Raw genomic sequence first — 22,302 nt, 5'->3', positions numbered from 1 at the left:
CAGGCAATACCGTAGTGTCCACACATTTATCAATCCCTGACCTCTACTGGTTTGTGTTTGTGTTGTTTACCAGTGAATGATGAGTGCCATTCATGAGAGATATTTGATTTAAATGAACTGAAATGAAGATCATCTTCAAAGTAGAAGTACAATACATGTATGAAATGTATAGCATGATGTGTGTATCTAAGGGTCGTGTGAAAAAACACATGTGGATGAGACTGAGTACAGACCCATTATAGACACATCTGTTTCAAGATTGCCTCTATTGGTTTGTGTTTGTTTACCAGTGGGTGATGGTTAGGAGTCAATAGAGCTCATATCTGCTGCTTTATGAAGATCAGAGGTTCCCAAGATTAAATGCTATCAGTGTTGTACTCATAAATGAAGGCGTGCACGTGAGTTATAGTGCCCATGCTTCCTTGTGAGGGCTGCTGATTGAGGAACCACTGTTTGTCAAACACACACACACACACACACACACACACACACACACACACACACACACACACACACACACACACACACACACACACAAACACACACCTGACTGCCCTCCTAGTCCTAACCCACCTTAACCTAACTCCCCTACTTCACTACATCATAGAAAGCCACACTCCTTACAGACAACATACAGCCCACCAACCCACTGTATCATCATAAGACACTACACAACACATTGACCCCCCCCCCCACACACACACACTGCCCCTTACCAGCATCTTAAGCCACATACATACAACACACTGCTCACCACCCTCTGATCATCAGTATGCCACTGCCCCACACACAGCACACTGCCCCCCCCCCCCCACACACACACACACTCCCCTAACCAGCATCTTATTGAGCCACATACATACAACACACTATGTTTTATGTTATGTTGTATGTAATTATGTAATAGTGTTTATATCTACAGCAGTGTCTCTTCTCAGTGTAGTTCATTGCACTTAAAACAGTTTTCTGTGAGTTACTTGGAAACTGTTAGACTCAAACACTAAACAAGGCCATCATTATTCATTTTATTAATGAGATTCAAAACAAAGCATCAAAACAAAAGAAAACAACCCTTCTCAGTGTTATTTACATTACATCCAGAATAAGAATGAATAGTGATGTTGCAGTGTGTGATGACTATTAGCGGCCAGAATCTGCTATTTATGAAAATCTTTGTACATGTGTGTTCAGTTGGGTTAGCAGATGTTGCGTTCCACCATTCTTCTTCATTTCTTAGTATTTGCACATTACAAATTTCACACAGAAAACACAAACTGTTTGTCAAGTTTTAAATAGTCCTTCTCACATGGGGAAGAGCAGGTGGCCAGAGAAGGTGGTGCGGCGGTGCTGATCATCAAACACCCATGCATTGGGCCACAGCTTCACATAGACCACATCTCTCTCCTCCAGCAGCAGAGAGGCTCCGTTTGAGGGATTTACACTGCCACTTGATTGACGACTGGAAGCAATAACAACATGCTCTCCATTTTTATGAAGAGAGAGTCCTGTAGGTGTCCCTGATGATCCTCCTCCATGAAGAAACACAACAAAGTGGTAGACCCCTCTTACTGGGGCTGTGAAGATCCCTGTGACAGATATAAATTCAGAATAGAGAATAATGAGACATAATACACTAAATATTTAAATAAGACAGCATGCCTGCTTATACAATCAGATGTTAAACTTATACATGTATCGTTTTCATGTTTATGACTGTCTTTCATTGTATACTGATTAAAGAAAAGACACATCTGCTGCTATGTGGTTGCACTGGTAGCTCCAAAAATGAACAAAAGTGAACATGTTGTTTTTATATAGGATGACTATCAGCTATATGATCCCATGACATCCCTTTGTGTACTTTGTAACAAATGTATTGTCATATGATCATTTTAGTTTTAATCTATGCTTATATTTATAGTTATTAGCAGATGCATTGAGCTAAAGCTCTTCAAATGACCATAATAAACATTACATTATCTGAGATTAAACGTCTTATCTAAAACCAATAGATTCTATTTCTTATCTAGAACCAATAATCGTGTCCCTACACTGGCTTCCAGTAGCCTAAATCACAGAGCTGACTTGTTTATGTCATTAAATATGTTTTATATGTTTCAGCAATATACACACAAACATCTATCTAAGTGTGATATAAATAAGCAAGCAGCAATAACAAATTAATATTATATTGCGTGTGCACATCACATACAGTCAACAGTAGCTCCAGTCATAATAACTTGTTGGTTTAGTACCTGTGTTTGGATTGTAGCCATCGCCAACATTAGTGAAGACACGTCTATAGACCAGGGGTGTAGCAGCTGAAAAGGGTCCTGTATGTCCACTACCAGACGCAAGCAGTGATGCAGAGAAAGACACCCTCCTCTGCTCTCTCTCCCTCTTCAGGTCAGCCACCTCGCTCACAGTGAGGCTCAGATTCATTGCATGAGCTGAGGACAACACACACACACACACACACACCGCCCGAATAGAGAGAGAAAGAGCAAGAGAGAGAAACGCATTAACAAAATGACTAGACAATTGTATTGATTTAGTATTCATTTATTCAACTATTTCTGTACCTGCATTTTCATTCTTTAGTTGTTCCACCAGACTCTCACTAGCCCTCAGTCTGGTCTCCATTGTCTCTGCTTTATTCTCGCTTGTTCTCAGTCTGGCCTCCATAGTGTCTGCTTTCTTCTCCATGGCGTCCATTTGTGTCTTAGTGTGTCTGAGCTCCACTCTCTGCTCCACCACAAGAGCAGTCATCTCTCTCAGCACAGTGTGGATGTCAGGCTGACAGGTTTGTTGGGTGGAGGCTGTGTCTGCATCTTCAGTTCTCTGTGCTGCACCCATAACCTCATTTTCTCTAGTCTCTACTTCACCATAGTGGCCCTGGTGAGTGATGTCATTGTCACTGATGGTCTCTCCTGTAAGATGTGTGTCACCCAAACAGCAGCACAGCAGCACCAGCAGAGCTCCACAAGTCTTCATGATGAACCTGATTCTTCTGTCTTCTTTTGTGTACTGCTGGCTCTTGCTCTCATATTTATATACTGTGGCCTGATGACATATTACCAAGTGGTGACCTTGGGACGTTCAGATATTCATCAAACAAACAGAATCGTAAACAATGCACACGTGAGCTATAGCCCATGCGCTGCCTTGTTTTATGAAAAGCAGAAGGTGTGTGTGCATGAACACGTGTGTGTGTGTGTGTGTGTGTGTATGTGTGTGTGTGTTAGAATTTGAGAGGTATGTTGATATGTTTTGGCAAATCTGTACCTCATTTTATTTATTTTGGATCTGGCCCAAAAGAACACACAGTTAACAGTCTGGATGACTAGTAGTAATGTTTACCTGATTTGCAGAAAACTGTGCTACTTACAAAACACTAACTGAAAGAAAGGTCTAAACTTACACAATGTGCCTTAAATATTTTGCCAGTACGTGTAAGGCCTACAAACCACAGTCAAAGCAGAGGGCTTGAGTTCATCACTCATCTGTGCTGGACTGACCTGTGACTCAGACTGGGGTTGTGCCACGCCGTGAGATAATGTGCCAAGTTGACGCAGAGAGTGAGTAGTGTGTGACAAGTGTCTTGTAGGCTACTCTAAATAGTGGGGAGAAAACTGTGTCTTTTACTGTCCATGGGGGGTAAAGGGCCGGTCTGAGCCCAGATGGACCCGGAAAAAGACGACGACTGAACAACCGGATGCTCACCACACACCAGCAGGAGGTAGACGATGAGGCCATCATTGTGTGTTTACATGTGCTGATGTGATGTGTGTTTACAAATGTGTTAATGTGATGTGTGTTTACAAATATGCTGGTGTGATGTGATGTGTGTTTACAAATAGGAGGTATGTCAAAAGAGATAATAAAAAGTTAATATCTTCTGCTTGGCCAAGATCAAAGGTCCTCGAGATGAAACAGTTGCCTTACTCTCATAAATTGTTAAAGACTATAATGCTTGCGCTTCCTTGTTGTTTTAGTGAAGTGCTCCTGATTCGGGCCATGGGACTGTTGGTCAAACACGTGCTAGATCCTCGAGATCAAACAGTTGCCTCACTCTCATAAAAGATTATTATGTCTGCGTTTCCTTGTTGTTTAGTGAAGTGCTCCTGATTTGGGCCACGGGACTGTTGGTCAAACACATGCCAGGTCCCAAGAGAATGTGACTCTGGGTACTTTTCATCAACCCATATAATAATGACCCACACAACACTGCCAAAACAGGGTTAACTAGGCTGTATCTGTAAACGATGTTGTGCTTTAAGTTATCCAATGCAATGCATTAGAAAGACCTTGTGGCGCTCCAGTGTTGAGGGTCAGAGGGCATGATGTTGTATTGTTAACCTTGACTGATTGAATTCTATTCCTCATGAAGTCCAGTATCCAGTGACACAGAACTGAGTTGATGTTAGAAATAGCTTTACCTTTGATGATTTTGCCAAACATATCACCAACAAACATCTCAAATTCATATAAACAGAAAGTCACTATCTCATCAATTTCCCTCACATTGTTTCTCTCTCTCTCTGACACACACACACACACCCACGCACACACACACAAACACCAGCTGCCTTTCAAAAAAACAAGGCGGCACATGGACTACAACTCACGTGTGCATTGTTTATGATTCTGTTTGTTTGATGAATATCTGCACATCCCAAGGGCATCACTTGTTAATATGTCATCAGGCCACAGTATATGTTTGAGACCAAGAACAGTCATAATCAGTACACAAGAAGATGACAGAAGAATTGTCCAGTTTCATCATGAAGACTTCTGGAGCTCTATTGGTGCTGCTGTGCTGCTGTTTGGCTGAGACGCATACGGTAGAAACCATCAGTGAAAATAATATCACTCAGCATGGTGAAGCAGAGACCAGACAATATCAGGTTATGGGTGCAGCACAGAGAACTGAAGCTGCAGACATAGCCTCCACCCAACAAACCTGCCAGCCTGACATCCACACTGTGCTGGTGGTGGAGCAGAGAGTGGAGCTCAAATACACTAAGACACAGGTGGAGGCTTTGAAATTGGAGGCCAGACTGAGAGCCAGCGAGAAGATGGTGGAAGAGCAGAGAGCAGAGTTCAGACAGACTGAAGCCAGACTGACAGCCAGTGAGAAACAACAGATTAAGAGTGAAAATGAAGGTGAGGCACAGTTCTGTTGATCTGTTGGGTTTTTTTTGCTTTTGGTATTTACTTTGCGTGTGGCGTTTATCTCTCGCTCTCTTTCTCTCTCTCTCTCTCTCTCTCTCTCTCTCTCTCTCTCTCTCTTTCCACAGGCGGGAAATCGAGATAGCCTTGGTCCCTGGCGCGGTACACATCCATCTAGAAGTCGAAGCCTCGAACTGGGGAACGCGCAGAAAGAGGGTTGCTCCAAAATTTCGTCAGCTCTTTATGGACATCAGGGAAGACGGGAATCGGAGCGGGGCCACAAGAGGGCGCCGCACTGAAAAATTCTCCATCTAGTATGGAAGCCTCATGGACCGGCAGGGACGCCCAGCTTAGCAGCCATATGTTGTGCTAGCTTGTGCAGCTCTGCTCCCAGCGTTTTGCTAGCGACCTGGGTCGCTTGGGATTCGGTGGGCTCAGCTTGAGCAGACGGCCTGTAGTCCTCACTCGCTGAATCCGCAAATTCGTCGAGGTCGTCATAGTCTGACTCACATCCAAAGTGGAAGCCGCTGTCTGACTCCGGAGGGAAGCTGCGTGGGAGGATTACGGTGGGCACATGGCCTGCCGTGGTAGCTCCAGTCGGTGTAACCGTGGCCAGGGAGGTGGGACGACTCAACTCCATGGCTTCCTAATGTGAGTCGAGCTTCTGCTCAGCAGGCGAGGACGGTGGGTCGGCGTCTGCTGGCGGTTCCGGTGTTTTGTCCCAATGCACCAAGCGTTTCTTCACTTTAGCTAGAGGCATGAGGGCACAGGCGCGGCACGAGATATCCTGCTCCAGAAATGCTGTTTCGGCATGGGCCCTCCCGAGGCAGTCGACACACAGACGATGCTGGTCGCCCTTGACTTTAGGATGGCCGCAGTCCGCGTAGACACGTGACATCTTGAAGAAAAGTGGAAAAAATCGCAGGCACTCAGTGTTAGTGTTGAGGAACACAAACACAAAAGAGTTGGTAGCCTTACGAAGAAAAAAGTTCTAGGAAGTATTCGACGAGAGCTTCATATGGGATGAGCAATGCGAAGCAAGAAAGAGGAAGATGGATGCGCGTCAGTGGGATTTATAGCCTCGCATAAGGGGCGGGCTCTGTTTGTGCTGAGTCTGACACGTCCATCAGCCATTCGGCGTGATTGTAGAGTTTCGATTGAAAGACCTGATCTGGCGATCAAGTCCCATTGAGTAATAGGTCGCAGTTCCTGCGACAGAGAACTGTTGCTTTTTTGCATTAAAGTCACATAATGGTCCATATCTTCTGTCATTAGTCTGTAGGTGTGTAAAAATTAACCGATACGTATCGGTAATCATTCGGAACGTTAACAACACGAGTGCATCGGTAGGCAAACCCCTGGATCGGTTTAAATGTATTATGAATCGATAGATAAATCGATTTTAAAATGACTAATCGGAAAACTAACATTACAAGTACTTTCAAAATCATGAGACCGACCGTGATTTGCTAACACACCAGAGCGTCTAGCTTCTCCAACGAGGGTAGCCTACTGTAAGTAGCGTCATTGCTAGACAGTGGCAGCAACAAACTAGTTGTCAAGTTTAGTGAAATGCAGATAACGCTGACGTTAACGTGTGTTGCAGTGTCCTGAACGAAGACATACAGTATATTCAGTCGTAAGCACAAGCCTAAAAAACTAGCTTCATAGGTTACAACAAACACCCTTTGTCATCCTCCTGCATTCCCCTTTCCCCGTGTCTCCCCAAATGCTTCGGTGCTTTACTGTTCGGTGCACGTCTGAAAGTTGACTGAGGAGGAGGGAGGGTAGTGCCTACCTGTCATGTGTTGAACGCGGTTCTCACAACGTGCGTTAGTAGCCTCCTTATTTATGAAAGGTAATCCAGACAGACACTCTTTCCCAAGAGCTACAGCTACATCACATCGTTTTTAACTATTGTGATTGGTTCAGCAGCTAAGTATAGGGTGATATGAATGTATCTCTATTAATTGGCCGAGTGATTTCGTTTAGAGGCATTTGGCCACGTTCTTATTATCAAAATGTTTGTTCAGTCTTTCAATCCAGTCAATCAAGTCTTTTGGAAAAAATGTAATTAATGACATGCAATTGTAACTTTTCTCATGCCATTTAAAGTAGCAGAAAAAAAAAATCTGCAGTATGGAAAATAAAATGAGATTAAGAACTATATTGCATTTTGGGGCCTATTACTGCATCCTATTGAATCGTTTCGCATCGTATCGAATCGCACTGAATCGTTCTGTATTAAACCGCATCGGCTGTGAATCGTATCGTAGCTTTATGAATCGATACGAATCGAATCGTCTTAAAAGGGAGAGATTCACACCTCTATTAGTCTGTATTCTTTTTTACCGCATTGTTGCGCATTGTCCACATACGTGGACAGTAAACTAACTTCTATATGAAAAATTATATTAAAAAATTCAAAATGCTTTTCAGTTTTAGGCTCATATAGAGTAATAAGAATCAATTTTTAAAAAATCTAGAATTTTTCATAATGCATGTGTAACAGGACAAGGTCTTCCCGTCCCTTGTCTAGCCCAGTAGTGGCACTAGTAGTAAGGGAGCCAAAGTCTCAAAAGCTCAATAAAATGGGTTGAACCTGACATGGTCTGTCATACTTTTCATTTGTGTTTTTCCTGTTAACTTTGACCCTAAGAAGCAATAATCGAAGGGTCTGTTCTGCCGGAAATATCGCGAAAAAAAATTGTGGCCATTTTAGTGTATGCACCCTGTATTTTTTTATCAAAAAATATGAAAAATGCTTTTTTTCCCCTCAGATTCTCAGTGGGCTGGGTAGGCTGTCAATAAATGCTTTCCAAATGCACAGAACACATGTGCTGACAACATCCACTGAAAAAATAACCCTTAAAACACATTTGAACATGATTTTGGCTCAATTTAATGCAAAAAACTAGGCGTTTTTTCACCATTTTTCCAATACATTCATCTCTACTTCATTGGCAATCAACTATTCCCCAAAGTTATGACACCAGTCAATATGCCATTCTTTTCCCCAAACAGTATGCTCATTCCAGAGACAAAAATTATAAAAATCCAACCAAAATCAATGGATCTGTGATGATTTTAGTACTAGTTGGCAATCAACAGGCTCAGAACTTCAATAGAATTTTAGGCTACTCTCAACATTCCGAAAGACATACTGGATATTTAACATGGTTGTTATGTCCACAATATTAAACATCATGGCCTAGGCATCTTTTTCATTTCAACATAACCCTGGAGCTAGGAGCCCACTACAGGTCGTCACACCCACTAGAGTGAACCATTAGCTCCGCCCCTGCAACTACTGCTAGTACTACCTCTACCACTCACTAATAACAATAATAATAATAATGATCCTATCATTTTAAAATTACTTTTCTATGTCTCCGTCAGACGACTACTACAGAGGTATGAAAGGTGGTGCTTATTTCAAGAAAGGAATTGGAACAGTTCAAGAAAACACTTTGCATCTTTATTTTAACAGTGTGATTTGTAATCATTCCCACATCTTTTGGGGTTGATATTTGAATCTGCAATCAATTGAAGGCTTTCCTGACATCACAGCCACACTGTAATCAATGTAAATAATTCAAAACACACTTGACAAATGTGTTGCATGCCATACAAGTGAACAACAACATCCGCATGTAGAAAACATCCATATAACATTTCACGTGTGAACATGATCTGAGAAGCCTACAGGAACAGAGAAACTGAATATATAGTTAAATACCCCTCATACACACACATAAACACATACCACCACACTCCTAAACAGTCATTTGTTTCATTGTTCTTGTATTGTTATGGGTCTGTTCTGCTGCTTGGCTACATGGTGAAGAGCAGGTGTCCAGAGAAGGTCGTGTGGTGGTTAATATTATCTCTCACCCAGGAATTATGCCACAGCTTCAGATAGACCACATCCCCCACTTCCAGCAGCAGAGATGCTCCGTTGGAGGCAGCAACATGGTGGACGTTCCCTGCACTGTAAGCAATGACAACATGCTGTCCGTTTTTGTGGAGAGAGACTCCAGTGGGTGTTGATGCATGGCCATTCCCAAAGACGAAGACATCAAAGTAGTAGACCCCCCTAACTGGAGCTGTGAAGGCCCCTGAAACAGACAGAGAAACTGATCACATCAACCGTCCCCCACAGCAAACAACACACAGGTGTGGTCCAGTGATGCGCTGGCTGATCCAAATCGAGCGGGCGACCGCGGTTATGGGTCAAGAAAAAATATTTGTAATGATATTCGGGTCATGTTTGGTCGGGTCGGTTAAAATAAAAATGCTTTTAATTTTTTGTCATTTATATCGTACACATAATTCAATAATATAGTTGTTGTCAAAGTTTTATTTATTTATTTTTCCCCGCCATGGATCCTGAATTTTTGGTCAACGATTCCCAGGACACCGTAACACCGGGGCATATGAAACTTGGTGGGCATGTAGCCCCAGTAGACTTTTACAAAGAATATTTGTTTCGTCCCCGGGGGCCCCTCCACCTTCACGCTGCCCCTCCCCGAAGCCCAAAAATTGCAGTTTTTCCTAAATAACTACCTGAACCTTGGCACCAAGGATGACAAAATGTTTATGGTATATTGGTCTCAAGAGCTCGCATCAACTTAGCTTATAACCAGTCATTTGTGATTTGCACCCCCATGGTAAAAATTGAAAATGCAAGATAATACTGCTTTAATCGCCCCTATCTTCAGATGAGATGTTATGAACTGCACCAAATTTCACGTGTATGATTAACCTGACACCCTCTGGGAGTATGCCAAGTTTTGTGGAATTTCATCTACGGGGGGGCTATAAAATAAATACATTTATGTGTACATTCATGGACTGTATACCCATCGGCCTATACAGAGCGCAGCGGCAGACCAGTTCTTCAAACCATTCAAACCATTTTTGAAAGTAATGGGTTTCATAGCGCATGCCGCCTGTAATGTGATGGGGCCTTGACGCACACCGCAGGGCGACCACTCTACTTCCGGTATTTCGCCGAATTGGTGTATAAGTATATATATACTTTTTTTATCATGTGAGGGAAATTCAGTCTGTGCATTTTTCCCAATTTGTGAATTAGTGACACACAGGGGAGCAGTGAGGGCTTGGGTGCCTTGATCAAGGGCACTTCAGCCGTGGACTGGTCGGGGTTCGAACCAGCAACCCTCTGGTTACAAGTTCGAAGCCCTAACCAGTAAGCCACGGCTGTCCCAATTACAATTTGCGCTTAAGCATTCAGAAAAGACTGTAACATAATGTGAAAGAACATGCATTATTTGAGTGTTAATAGTTGACATTCCGGTGCTGATCAGCAACAGCAACAAAATTGTCTTCAATTTCATTTTCCATTATCGGGTTTCTTAGCCTCTTAGGAAGCCACATTTGGCCATCACTAACTGCACTAACTGCACTGCCATCACACTTAGCCACCCCGAGTGGTAGCTGACTGGTCAAGCGGCGCCAGGCTAATTGTGATTGCCTCACAAGGGCAAAGGTAAGAAGACAATGGGTGTTTCTCAAAGTCAAGAGCTCGTCCTTGATAGAATGCTTTCTTTCGAGTCGAGTGCTAGAGAGACCAGGCTACACACCTTCCCAGTACCCTCTCCAGCCGTCAAGATCACATGCAATGGAACAGCCTAGCGAGTGTGGAAGTGCACGTCAATTGTGCACGGTTCCGGCTGCGCGCTTAATTAGAACCGTGGAAATTGTGCTACTTTTAGTTCCGACAACTGCAGCTGCACTTTCCTCTAAATAAACGTTTTGGATTAGCCTACAGTATTTCCACATTCGACTTGGTCTTCACATTCGACTTGGTCATCCATCAATGCATCCTCCAAAATTCTCCGAAATTCTCAGAACGAAGGACTCAGCACTTGCTAGAATTTGAAAGCATCCTTGACTTTGGAACAGTGCTTGACGAGATTTGATGATGAAACGTCCTTGAAAAAGTGGCTTGGAAGGACCAATCCTTGACTTTGAGAAACACCCAATGACTTGTATCATTGTGTCTTGTTGGTTTTATTTTCCTGCTATGCAAACAAACACAATTCGCCAACATTTTTGGGAAATTGGTTTATTTGCCATCTCCCCCAGAGTTTGAGAAGAAGCAGTAAAGCACTTTAAAAGTAGAAGTCTGTAAAATGCTTCTCAGATGCTGTGTGCAAATCACTCCACCGTGCTTCACTTGAATGAGGATACATTAATTCCAAGTATGCACTGTTTCTAGAAAATCGCTGTGTAGCAATATCAATTTTACATTGATATTTGTACTATATAAGTCACAACATGTAAGTAGGAAAATGTTGGAATTATTTTGACATTTTTTAGAGCTACTGGCTGGTAGGTTCCAACCACCTCGATGAGCTATGCTAAACTAGGCTAACGGAGGGTGAGTCAGATTAAGTTACTGGACACAAAGAGACAAGTAAGTACAGTATATACTAATTTACCTCGTCATATATCATCTTATCTAAATCTGGGGGAGACTGAGAATAAGCTAATTTCCCAAAATATTGGGGTGTTCCTTTAGCATCACAAATACATTTATAGATAGCCACCCCTACCTGTGTTTGGATTGTAGGCATTCCCTATGTTGGTGAAAACGTGTTTGTAGACCAGGTTAGTGTGTGTGCTAAAAGGTCCTGTAGTTACATCTCCAGACGCCACCAGTGAAGCAGAGAAAGAGACCCTCCTCTGCTCTCTTTCCCTCCTCAACTCCTCTACTTGGCTCCTTGTGAGGTTCAGGTTCAGTACTTGGGCTGAGAACACACACACACACACACACACACACGCAGATAGAGACAGAATATGATAAATATACTTATTTGTAAACCACAAGTTAAAACATATCAAAACCAAAAATATGTAAATAATATCCTATTTCTGAATGTTTACACAACAGACCCTTTCAATCTGTTCCAAAAGGGTTTCCGGTTTAAACTTTCAAAATCAATGCAGATAAGTTTTATTGAATTGGATTGGATTTGCTCTGCACAATGCCATGCATCTTTAAAATGTTGTTTTGTTTTTAGTTACTATTAGCTCATTGTTGTATTCTGTGCCACTGGAAATACCTCAGTTGAAAGGGTCAATACACAAATGACATCAGCACCAGAATCATATTGCTCACCTTCATGTTTAGTCTTTAGTTGTTGCACTAATTTCTCACTGACTGTCAGTCTGGCTGTCAGTCTGGCTTCAGTCTGTCTGAACTCCACTCTCTGTTCTTCAACTGCCTTCTCACTGGCTCTCAGTCTGGCCTCCACGGCGTCCATTTGTGTCTTGGTGTATCTGAGCTCCACTCTCTGCTCTTCGACTATCTTCTCACTGGCTCTCAGTCTGGTCTCCATGGCCTCCATTTGTGTCTTGGTGTATCTGAGCTCCACTCTCTGCTCCACCACAAGAGCGCTCATCTCTCTCAGCACAGTGTGGATGTCAGGCTGGCAGGTTTGTTGGGTAGAGGCTGTGTCTGCATCTTCAGTTCTCTGTGCTGCACCCATAACCACATCTTCTCTGGTCTCTGCTTCACCATAATGGCCCTGGTGAGTGATGTCATTGTCACTGATGGTGTCTCCTCTAAGCTGCGTCTCAGACAAACAGCAGCACAGCAGCACCAGCAGAGCTCCACAAGTCTTCATGATGAACCTGATTCTTCTGTCTTCTTTTGTGTACTGATGGCTCTTGCTCTCATATTTATATACTGTGGCCTGATAACATATTATCAAGTGGTGACCTTGGGACGTGCAGATATTAATAATCAAACAAACAGAATCATAAACAATGCACACGTGAGTTGTAATCCATGTGTTGCCTTGTTTTATGAAAAGCAGAAGGTGTGTGTGCATGAACACGTGTGTGTGTGTGTGTGTGTGTGTGTGTGTGTGTGCGTGTGTGTGTGTGTGTGTGTGTTTGTGTGTGTGTACTGTATGTGTGTGTGTGTGTGTGTGTGTGTGTGTGTGTGTGTGTGTGTGTGTGTGTGTGTGTTAGACAGAGATAGTGAATTTGAGAGGTATGTTGATATGTTTTGGCAAAGCTGTACCTCATTTGATTTATTTTGGATCTGGCCCAAAATAACACAGTTAACAGTCTAGGTGACTAGTAGTAATGTACCTGAAAACAGATTTGAAGAAAACTGCTACTTACAAAACACTAACAGCAAGAAAAGGTTTAAACTTACACAATGCGCCTTAAATATTCTGCCAGTACGTGTAAGGCCTACAAACCACAGGCAAAGCAGAGGGCTTGAGTTCATCACTCATCTGTGCTGGACTGACCTGTGACCCAGACTGGGGTTGTGCTGGTGTGATGTGTGTTTACAAATAGGAGGTATGTCAAAAGAGATAATAAAAAGCTGCTTGGCCAAGATCAAAGGTCCTCGAGATTGAACAGTTGCCTTACTCTCACAAATTGTTAAAGACTATAATGCCTGCGTTTCCTTGTTGTTTAGTGAAGTGCTCCTGATTCGGGCCATGGGACTGTAGATCAAACACGTGCCAGGTCCCAAGAGAATGTGACTCTGGGTACTCTTCATCAACCCATAACAATGACCCATGTAGCGGTTGTCAACACGCACAGGAAATGACCAAGCAACACCGTGGCTTGCCTTCAGACACTTTACTGCGAAGATTTAAAGTGAGGGATACAATCAGGATCAAGATTCTTCTGACAATCTTCTATAGATGCTTCTCCTACTCTCAAGGCATCAACAGTTTAACTAAATATTCACAAGAAGGATACAGTGACAGTACATCTGTCATACATACAAAGTGTTTGGATCGTATAGTGGAATTTAAGTCAAAAACATTTCTAAGCAATCACATTTAGCCATTACCTTACATGACAAATACATATTTAACCATAAACATGAATAAACATTTCTAAACAACCATATTTAGTCATTAACTTACATGACAAATGTAATATGAATTATACAAAACAGCAATCATACCTGCGAAGATTTAAAGTGAGGGATACAATCAGGATCAAGATTCTTCTGACAATCTGTTGAGAGCACGCACCATTAAACAACAGCCCCCTCACTCACTTCGTTGCCGCTAGTTACTGCTAAACTCACTCGTTATGCTAACATTTTCATACAAAGCTTACACTGATAAATTGATGCCTTAAACACACAGCAAATCAACACAGGTTTACATTTAGCATCACTACTTTGGGAAAGTGTCACTTTGCAACCGTTTTTAGCACATTATGAACTTATATTCACGACAGCCATTATTCACGCACATACCTTCTATAGATGCTTCTCCTACTCTGAAGGCATCGAGTATGTGGCACCTACCAAGTGGCTAACGGGGGTGGGCGCTACCAATTAACTTTTGAGCAGAACACTAACATATTCCTGCAATAAACATTATGTGGCTATATTTCTAAGAGATATCTTAACTGCCATGACAATAGAAACAAAACATAAAACGAAACCAAGGCTAACTGTTGGTGTGTTTATTCTTCCTGTATGTATTCAAACACCCCTTTTATAATCAAGATGGTAAATCCTTCTTCCCAGATTCCTGAGCACGTTTGGTGAAATATACTCTACTATTCACTTCACTACACTCACCCCTCTCAATTTCACCAAACATCATTAAATTAGGTAGAGGTGTGTGGAGAACAGATGACACTCACATGACATATTACCCTAAACAAATTATCTTTCAAGATAGTAGAGAATCTACTAGGGAGCAATATGCCCTTATACATATCGCAATAGGTCAGTAAGATATACTCTTCTCCATCTACCAATTTCCTATGTGGGCACGGTCGGCGTTGGTCACATTCTACATGGGTCATTTCTTTCTTACATCTCAATGAAAGCTGACAGTGCTTGAATCAGGGTCACTAATGGCTCTCTAGACTTTGGTTCTTCCAGCAAGATGCCCATAGACTCAAGAAACCTTTTGACTGGCTTCACTACTCGGCCACATCGTGTCCGTCTTGTACAAGCATCAAACTCAGGAGTATTATGGCTTGTGGCTGTTGCTCGGCTTGCCTGATCTGGCCTTAGGGACCTATTTGTAGTATTTGAGGATGGGGTGCTTGATACTAACCCAGACCCCCTGCTTACTTCACTACAGACAGACACCCGTAACAAGCTGTTCAAATCCTCCTCTGATCGCTTTAAGTCATTTTCTGACTCAGAGATAGAACTCTGTGAATCTCTAGAGCTACTATGTCCCGATGGCTCTATGTCAGTCAGTGCTTCTCCCTTTTTCTCATGAGGGTCACAGTTTGACTCAGCGTAGCAGCTTATCTGTGGAGTCGTCTTAACTTTAGAGCTGCATGTTACTGATGTTACATCATTTTCACTCTGGTTGTTCTGCATATCACTTTCACCAACTCTGGGTGACTCAGCCATAACAGAGGGTCCAACGTTTTCTCCTTGAAGTACCCAAAAAGCAGTTCTATGCCCCTCAGAGTCTTGGTCTATGTCATTCAGCATGTTTCCCGCCTCCGGCTCCTCAACCATCTCATCATCTGCAGATAGAGTTGAAGGCACGGTTGACTGTCCATCTTCTTGGTCAATAGGGAGGAAATTGACTGGTAAAATGAAATTTCGATGCACAACTTTGCTCTTCTTAGTAGTTGGGTTCTCAACTCTATACACATGCACATTTGGATCCTTCCAAGTGATGACATGGACTGTTGAGTCCCACAGATCTGCAAGTTTCCCTTTTGCTCTTTCCTTCCGATTGGCGAGGAGGACTCTATCTCCAACTTCTAGAGCTACTCCTTTCACTCTGCGGTTATAAGTTCTCATCTGTTTCTTTTGAGCCTCTGTTGTATTGGCTTGGGCAATTCGTATGGCTTCTCTAAAGTCTCTTTCAAGCGATGTGACATAGTCATTATAGTCTACCACATCATCACTACGAAGAACACTGTCAAACATGATATCTACAGGAAGCTTTGGTACTCTACCAAACATAAGGTAGAATGGGGCGAATCCTGTAGTCTCATGGACTGTGCAATTGTAGGCAAAAGTTAGATTCTGCACAATCTGTGGCCATCTGTCTTTGGCTCTGGCTGGCAGTGAACGGATCATGCTTCCCAGGGTTCTATTGAACCTTTCTGTCTGGCCATTACCCATAGGGTGGTATGGCGTAGTATGAGATTTCTTCACTCCGGATATCTGCAGCAGTTCAGCAATGAGATTACTCTCAAAATTTGCTCCCTGGTCTGAGTGTATCCTGAGAGGAAATCCATAAACACAAAAGAAGTTGTTCCATAACTTCCGAGCCACTGTTTTTGCCGTTTGGTTTGGGCATGGGAATGCGTGTGCGAGTTTTGTGAAGTGGTCTGTAATAGTTAAGACATCCACGTTCTCTCCATTTCTCCCCTCAGCAGACCAGAAGTCTATGCACACAAGCTCTAAGGGGGTACTGGTCCTAATTGACTCGAGTGGGGCTCTGGCATCTGGTTCTGGTGTTTTACCCACAACACACCGTTTGCAATGGGAAACATACTTTCGTACATCTCGGTCCATGCCACTCCAAAAGAATCTCTGGCGGACCAAATGAAGAGTCCGTGTCTGCCCTTGGTGGCCCGCATCATCATGTGTCCCACGCAACACAGTCACCTTCAAGGAACCAGGTATGACAAGCTGATACCGTTTCTTTCCCAGTCTGTCCTTAGATCTTCTGTACAAGACTCCATCCTTAATCTCCAGCTTTTCCCAATGTTTCAGTATCTGAAGAACCAAAGCTGCTTCATTGGCTCTTTCTCTTCGAGATGGTCGCCTCTTCTTTTCAACAAAGCTGATTACTCTGGATAACACTGAATCTTGTCTCTGTTTCTCTTGTATGTCTTCAAGGGAGAAGGCAGGGAGGGTTGACTGGCCACCCCTCATGGCACTGGCGTTCTGCTCCAAGAGGAGAGCACGTAAAGGAATACCAGCATCTCCTTCCAAACAAGATTCAATGATAGCCTTTACTCCTTCCGCAGGCACATCATTTTGTTCCGCAGGCTCATCTTTATTCTCTTGACTATATTGTCCCTGGAAATCTACAGATAGCCTGAAAGCATCTTGGACAGACTCCTTACTCACAAGTCTTCCACACTCATGAGCCTGCATGATTTTTGCAAAAGGCTGGCGACTGAGTAAATCGGCAGGAATGTTTTGTGACCCTGGAATGTATTTCAGATTGAATTCATAGGGAGCAAGCTTCGCAACCCATCTTTGCTCACAGGCATCGAGCTTTGGTTTGGACATTATATATGTAAGTGGGTTGTTGTCAGTTAATACTGTAAACTGAGTACCCTTCAGCCAATGGGAGAATTTGTCACAAACCGCCCATTTAAGGGCAAAGAACTCCAATCGATGTGCTGGATACCTTGCTTGGGCTTTCGACAGTGATTTGCTGGCATACGCAACTGGTCTTGGCTTACTCTCACCATCAGGCACTTGGCTTAAGACTGCTCCAAGGCCATCCATGGATGCATCTGTTGACAGCAAGAATGGCTTTTCGAAGTTCGGGTGGGCTAGTACAATGGTATGGCTGAGAGCATATTTTAGCTTGTCCAGTGAGTCTTGGCATTCGGAGGTCCAATCGTCAGGACGCAGACGCCTACAGGGTTTGGCATGAGGGTTGGGTTTACCTCCTCTCCGTTTACTCCTTTGCCCAGCTGTTAAGTGAAATAACGGCTTGGCCAGGGCAGAGAAGCCTTCAATAAAGTGCGAGTAATAATTCGCCATTCCCAAGAAAGACTTAACCCTCGTATAAGATGGCGTCTGTCCATCATTCTCCATCAAATCCTTCTTAGTAATGTCCATGATCGCAGAGACCTTCCCAGGGTCTGCAGCTATACCATCCACATTGACAATATGACCCAGAAACTTCACTGAGGTTCTGAGAAAGAAACACTTCTTCGGAGCTAATTTGAGGTTGTGTTCTTTCAGACGTGAGAATACTAGTTCAAGCCTCTCAATGGCCTCTTGTTCAGTTTTTCCGAACACCAACAAATCATCGAGGTAGCATAAGAGGGACATATAATTTTGATCCCCAAATATAGAGGTCATCATTCTTGCAAACGTAGCAGGACTATTACAGAGGCCTTGTGCCATTCTGTTATACTCATAAAGCCCTACTGGGGTGGTACAGGCTGTGTATTTACGATCTTCCCCATGAATGGGTATATTGTAGAATCCTGAGGTCAGATCCATTGTGCTAAAATAGCAATTTCCACCAAGTGAGGCAAGAGCGTCAGTCTGATGGGGCAACGGGTATGCATCTTTTTCAGTTCTCTGATTTAACCATCTGAAATCAGTACATATTCGTAGCTCACCTGAAGGCTTCCACACAAGGACAAGGGGTGAAGCCCACTCACTGTTTGACTTACGAATGATGCCCCGCTCCTCCATCTCGTCGAGAGTCTGTTTCAACTTCTGATACTGGGATGGAGGCACTCTTCGATAAGGTAGCCTGAATGGCCTCTCATCCTTCAACCTAATCCTGTGAACCACACCCTTTGCCTCACCACAATCAAGCCTGTCACGTGAGAAGATTCCTTCATACTGAACAATGAGGTCAGTCAGCTTTTCTTTCCATGACTCAGACACCTCACAAGACAGAACATCAACCTCAGACAGGCCAACAGCTTCCAACTTCTTCAAGTATTGATTCCCAGGTTCCGCTTCAGGGACAGTTTGGAGCATTTGAACATTACTTGTGCTTGCGCTGACGCTTAGCTGCAAGTCTTCTAGTGCTACACAAGGATGGACATGCGCTAGCTTGGCATTACGTCTTAATATAATGGGGTGATCCAATAAATTTATCACTTTAAGTGGGATCCATTTGTCACCCCACAGTGGGCACACAGTGCGTCCTACCAAAACATTTCGTGGAGCTGCTTTTGATGATGTTGGCTCAACCAACACAGTGCTGCCAACAGAGAGAGGGACTTGTTCCTTCAACTTTCCCCACACAAGGTGTTCATGCTGTGGGGCAAGTGTCACGCTTTGCTTCAAGACAACTGTCCCTACCCTATCTGGAATTGTGTCGCCATGCCATCTGTCAACATTAGCCAGCATACTCAGCAAAAGCTCCTCCGGACCCTCTCCTGCAGGTTTCTTAACACGGTCCCAGTACCACTTAGAATGTTTCAGTTGCTGCATAACATGTTTAATGGCATTAGAACCAACTATCATGTCATCTGGTTGACCTGGTACTACCAAAACAGGCACAGACATTTTGCAGTTCAGGATTTCAATATTAATGTCGTACTCACACTTAGGTTGTGCCTGCTTACCGCCACATCCAACAAGAACAACTTTGGTTGGTCTACTTAACTCTTTCTTCAAGTCTCCATTATTTACCAACTTCTGTTCGGCCATCTCACTTATTGTGCAGGTCATTGAGCCACTATCTAATAAGGCCTTTAATTCAACTGAATCTTGAACCAGGGCTGGGATGTAAAACAGACTACCATCACTAGCTATTCTTTGGTAGACTGTGTCACTATTGATGTGAAGTTGTTCTTTTGACAAGAATTCCGAGGCTAAATCTACCTCACCAATAGGAGGTGTTTCTGGGTGACCCACGCTGACCTCCCTCTGACGTGGGCAGACTAGTTTAAAGTAGGCCTAGGCCTATCGGCACCGCTCTGTTCTTTTCCGACTTTTCGTTCTGGGCACTCAAATCCTCTATGTCCAGATGTGTGACAACGGAAACAAAGCCCTTCTCTAAAGCAGTGTGACTGTGTCGAATGTGACGAATCTCCACACACTTTGCATGGGGTAGTGGCCGGAGAATCAATTGCAGCTTTACCCTTACTTCTCTTTTTGTCTCTTTCTTGATTGAGCACAAGCTTCTCCAAGAGGGATATCAACCTGCCCATTGAGGCTTGATCTTCCTTGGGAGTTATTTGCATAGCCCCTTGGCAAGCAACAGGCTGTTGGGACATGCACCGGGCGTCACTCTCTATGTCTTCCTCCACCTTGGCTACACGCTGTACTCGGTTGTTCCTGGAACATAACTTATCTCTCTGATGGCTATCAATCATTTCTTGGATTTGCTCGGCTGTCCATTTTTCAATTGGCTTGGCTCTAAGTGCAGTATACAGAGCTGCATCAGGGCAGTGTTTAACAAACATCATTGTGGCCTCATGGCTCGGGTCTTCAACACGCTTTCCCTGCCTCTGCAAGCATTCATTGGCAAGGTCTACAGCCTTGTTCAGCCTAACCCAGTAATCAAGACTACTCTCTGAGGCTTTTGGAACAGTGGAGTAAAAGTCAGCTAAGGGTGTCGCTGTTGAAATTGGCTCTCCAAAATGCTGTCTGAGAATGGTGTAAATCACATCTGGGTCTCTGCTGATGTTCACTAAAGGGCTGTTACGGATAGCTGTCCGTACAATGTCTTTTGCACGACCCATCAACCTATAAAGGATCTCTGTACCTGTCTCAGCCGTACTGAAACCTTTTTTCCTCAGGTAACTCTGCATGATTTCCTGCCACTCCATTACAGTGAACTTATCTGTGCTATCTCCCCTGAAATATGGCGGCTCTTTCACATCTGATCGCAGAACTAGGTTGACTTTTGACAAGTCAGGCTGTTGTGGTTGAGGGGGGAATGATGGGCCTGCGTTATCATCTCTTGGACCTACTCCTGCTAGGCTTGATGCGACCTGCATCCTTATTTCACTCCCTAGTTGTCTAACTAAGTCTGCTATAAGTTGTGCTGAGCCTTCTGTTTGATCTTGGGTATGGGTCTGGTAGCGTTCAAAGCGTGTGCCTAGGTCTAAATGTTCATCCCTAAACGGTCGATCCTGAGATCCTAAGTGGGCTGGTGTGGCTCCACCATGATGTCCCATCATACTAGCGAGTTGCACCCCTCTGCCCACACCAAAAGGACTCCCTATCCGTTCAGCAGATGCACCCCTTGGAAATCTTGGGCTGCCATAATTAGTCTTTTGGCCTGTTTTTTCCTGATCACCATCAGCCTGAGCTGAACCGTCAGGGTCAAGTATTTCTTCACTCTCTCTCAATGACATTTTTACTAAGCAAAAAAATAAATCTATATCAAAACTCTTTCTCAACGCTAAATTAAGTTGCTTAATTCACAGTCTTTCACAGTGTCACACAAGCCTGGTTCTTGTGGTGTTGCTCCTGGATGGCGAAGGGAACTCCCGGCGATCTGCTAGCGCTGATCTTTTCATCCGGGTCACGGCACCAATCTGTAGCGGTTGTCAACACGCACAGGAAATGACCAAGCAACACCGTGGCTTGCCTTCAGACACTTTACTGCGAAGATTTAAAGTGAGGGATACAATCAGGATCAAGATTCTTCTGACAATCTTCTATAGATGCTTCTCCTACTCTCAAGGCATCAACAGTTTAACTAAATATTCACAAGAAGGATACAGTGACAGTACATCTGTCATACATACAAAGTGTTTGGATCGTATAGTGGAATTTAAGTCAAAAACATTTCTAAGCAATCACATTTAGCCATTACCTTACATGACAAATACATATTTAACCATAAACATGAATAAACATTTCTAAACAACCATATTTAGTCATTAACTTACATGACAAATGTAATATGAATTATACAAAACAGCAATCATACCTGCGAAGATTTAAAGTGAGGGATACAATCAGGATCAAGATTCTTCTGACAATCTGTTGAGAGCACGCACCATTAAACAACAGCCCCCTCACTCACTTCGTTGCCGCTAGTTACTGCTAAACTCACTCGTTATGCTAACATTTTCATACAAAGCTTACACTGATAAATTGATGCCTTAAACACACAGCAAATCAACACAGGTTTACATTTAGCATCACTACTTTGGGAAAGTGTCACTTTGCAACCGTTTTTAGCACATTATGAACTTATATTCACGACAGCCATTATTCACGCACATACCTTCTATAGATGCTTCTCCTACTCTGAAGGCATCGAGTATGTGGCACCTACCAAGTGGCTAACGGGGGTGGGCGCTACCAATTAACTTTTGAGCAGAACACTAACATATTCCTGCAATAAACATTATGTGGCTATATTTCTAAGAGATATCTTAACTGCCATGACAATAGAAACAAAACATAAAACGAAACCAAGGCTAACTGTTGGTGTGTTTATTCTTCCTGTATGTATT

General features: G+C 43.3%; 1 protein-coding gene across 1 annotated transcript; it reads right to left on the bottom strand.

Annotated features, from left to right (window-relative positions):
* Positions 1–8,871: 8,871 nt before the first annotated feature.
* On the bottom strand, positions 8,872–12,827 carry LOC134064422 (uncharacterized). The gene is made up of 4 exons (XM_062520342.1): positions 12,576–12,827; positions 12,320–12,533; positions 11,754–11,948; positions 8,872–9,290 (listed from the first exon to the last, which is right to left on the bottom strand). Exons 1-4 carry the CDS (start codon positions 12,825–12,827, stop codon positions 9,007–9,009), a joined length of 945 nt encoding a protein of 314 aa, XP_062376326.1. The 3' UTR covers positions 8,872–9,006.
* Positions 12,828–22,302: the final 9,475 nt, after the last annotated feature.

This window comes from Sardina pilchardus, chromosome 18 (assembly GCF_963854185.1).
Source record: "Sardina pilchardus chromosome 18, fSarPil1.1, whole genome shotgun sequence".
Classification (NCBI taxonomy): Eukaryota; Metazoa; Chordata; class Actinopteri; order Clupeiformes; family Clupeidae; genus Sardina; species Sardina pilchardus.
The sequence above is the reverse complement of the archived record's forward strand: the minus strand, read 5'-3'. Positions and strand labels throughout refer to the sequence as shown.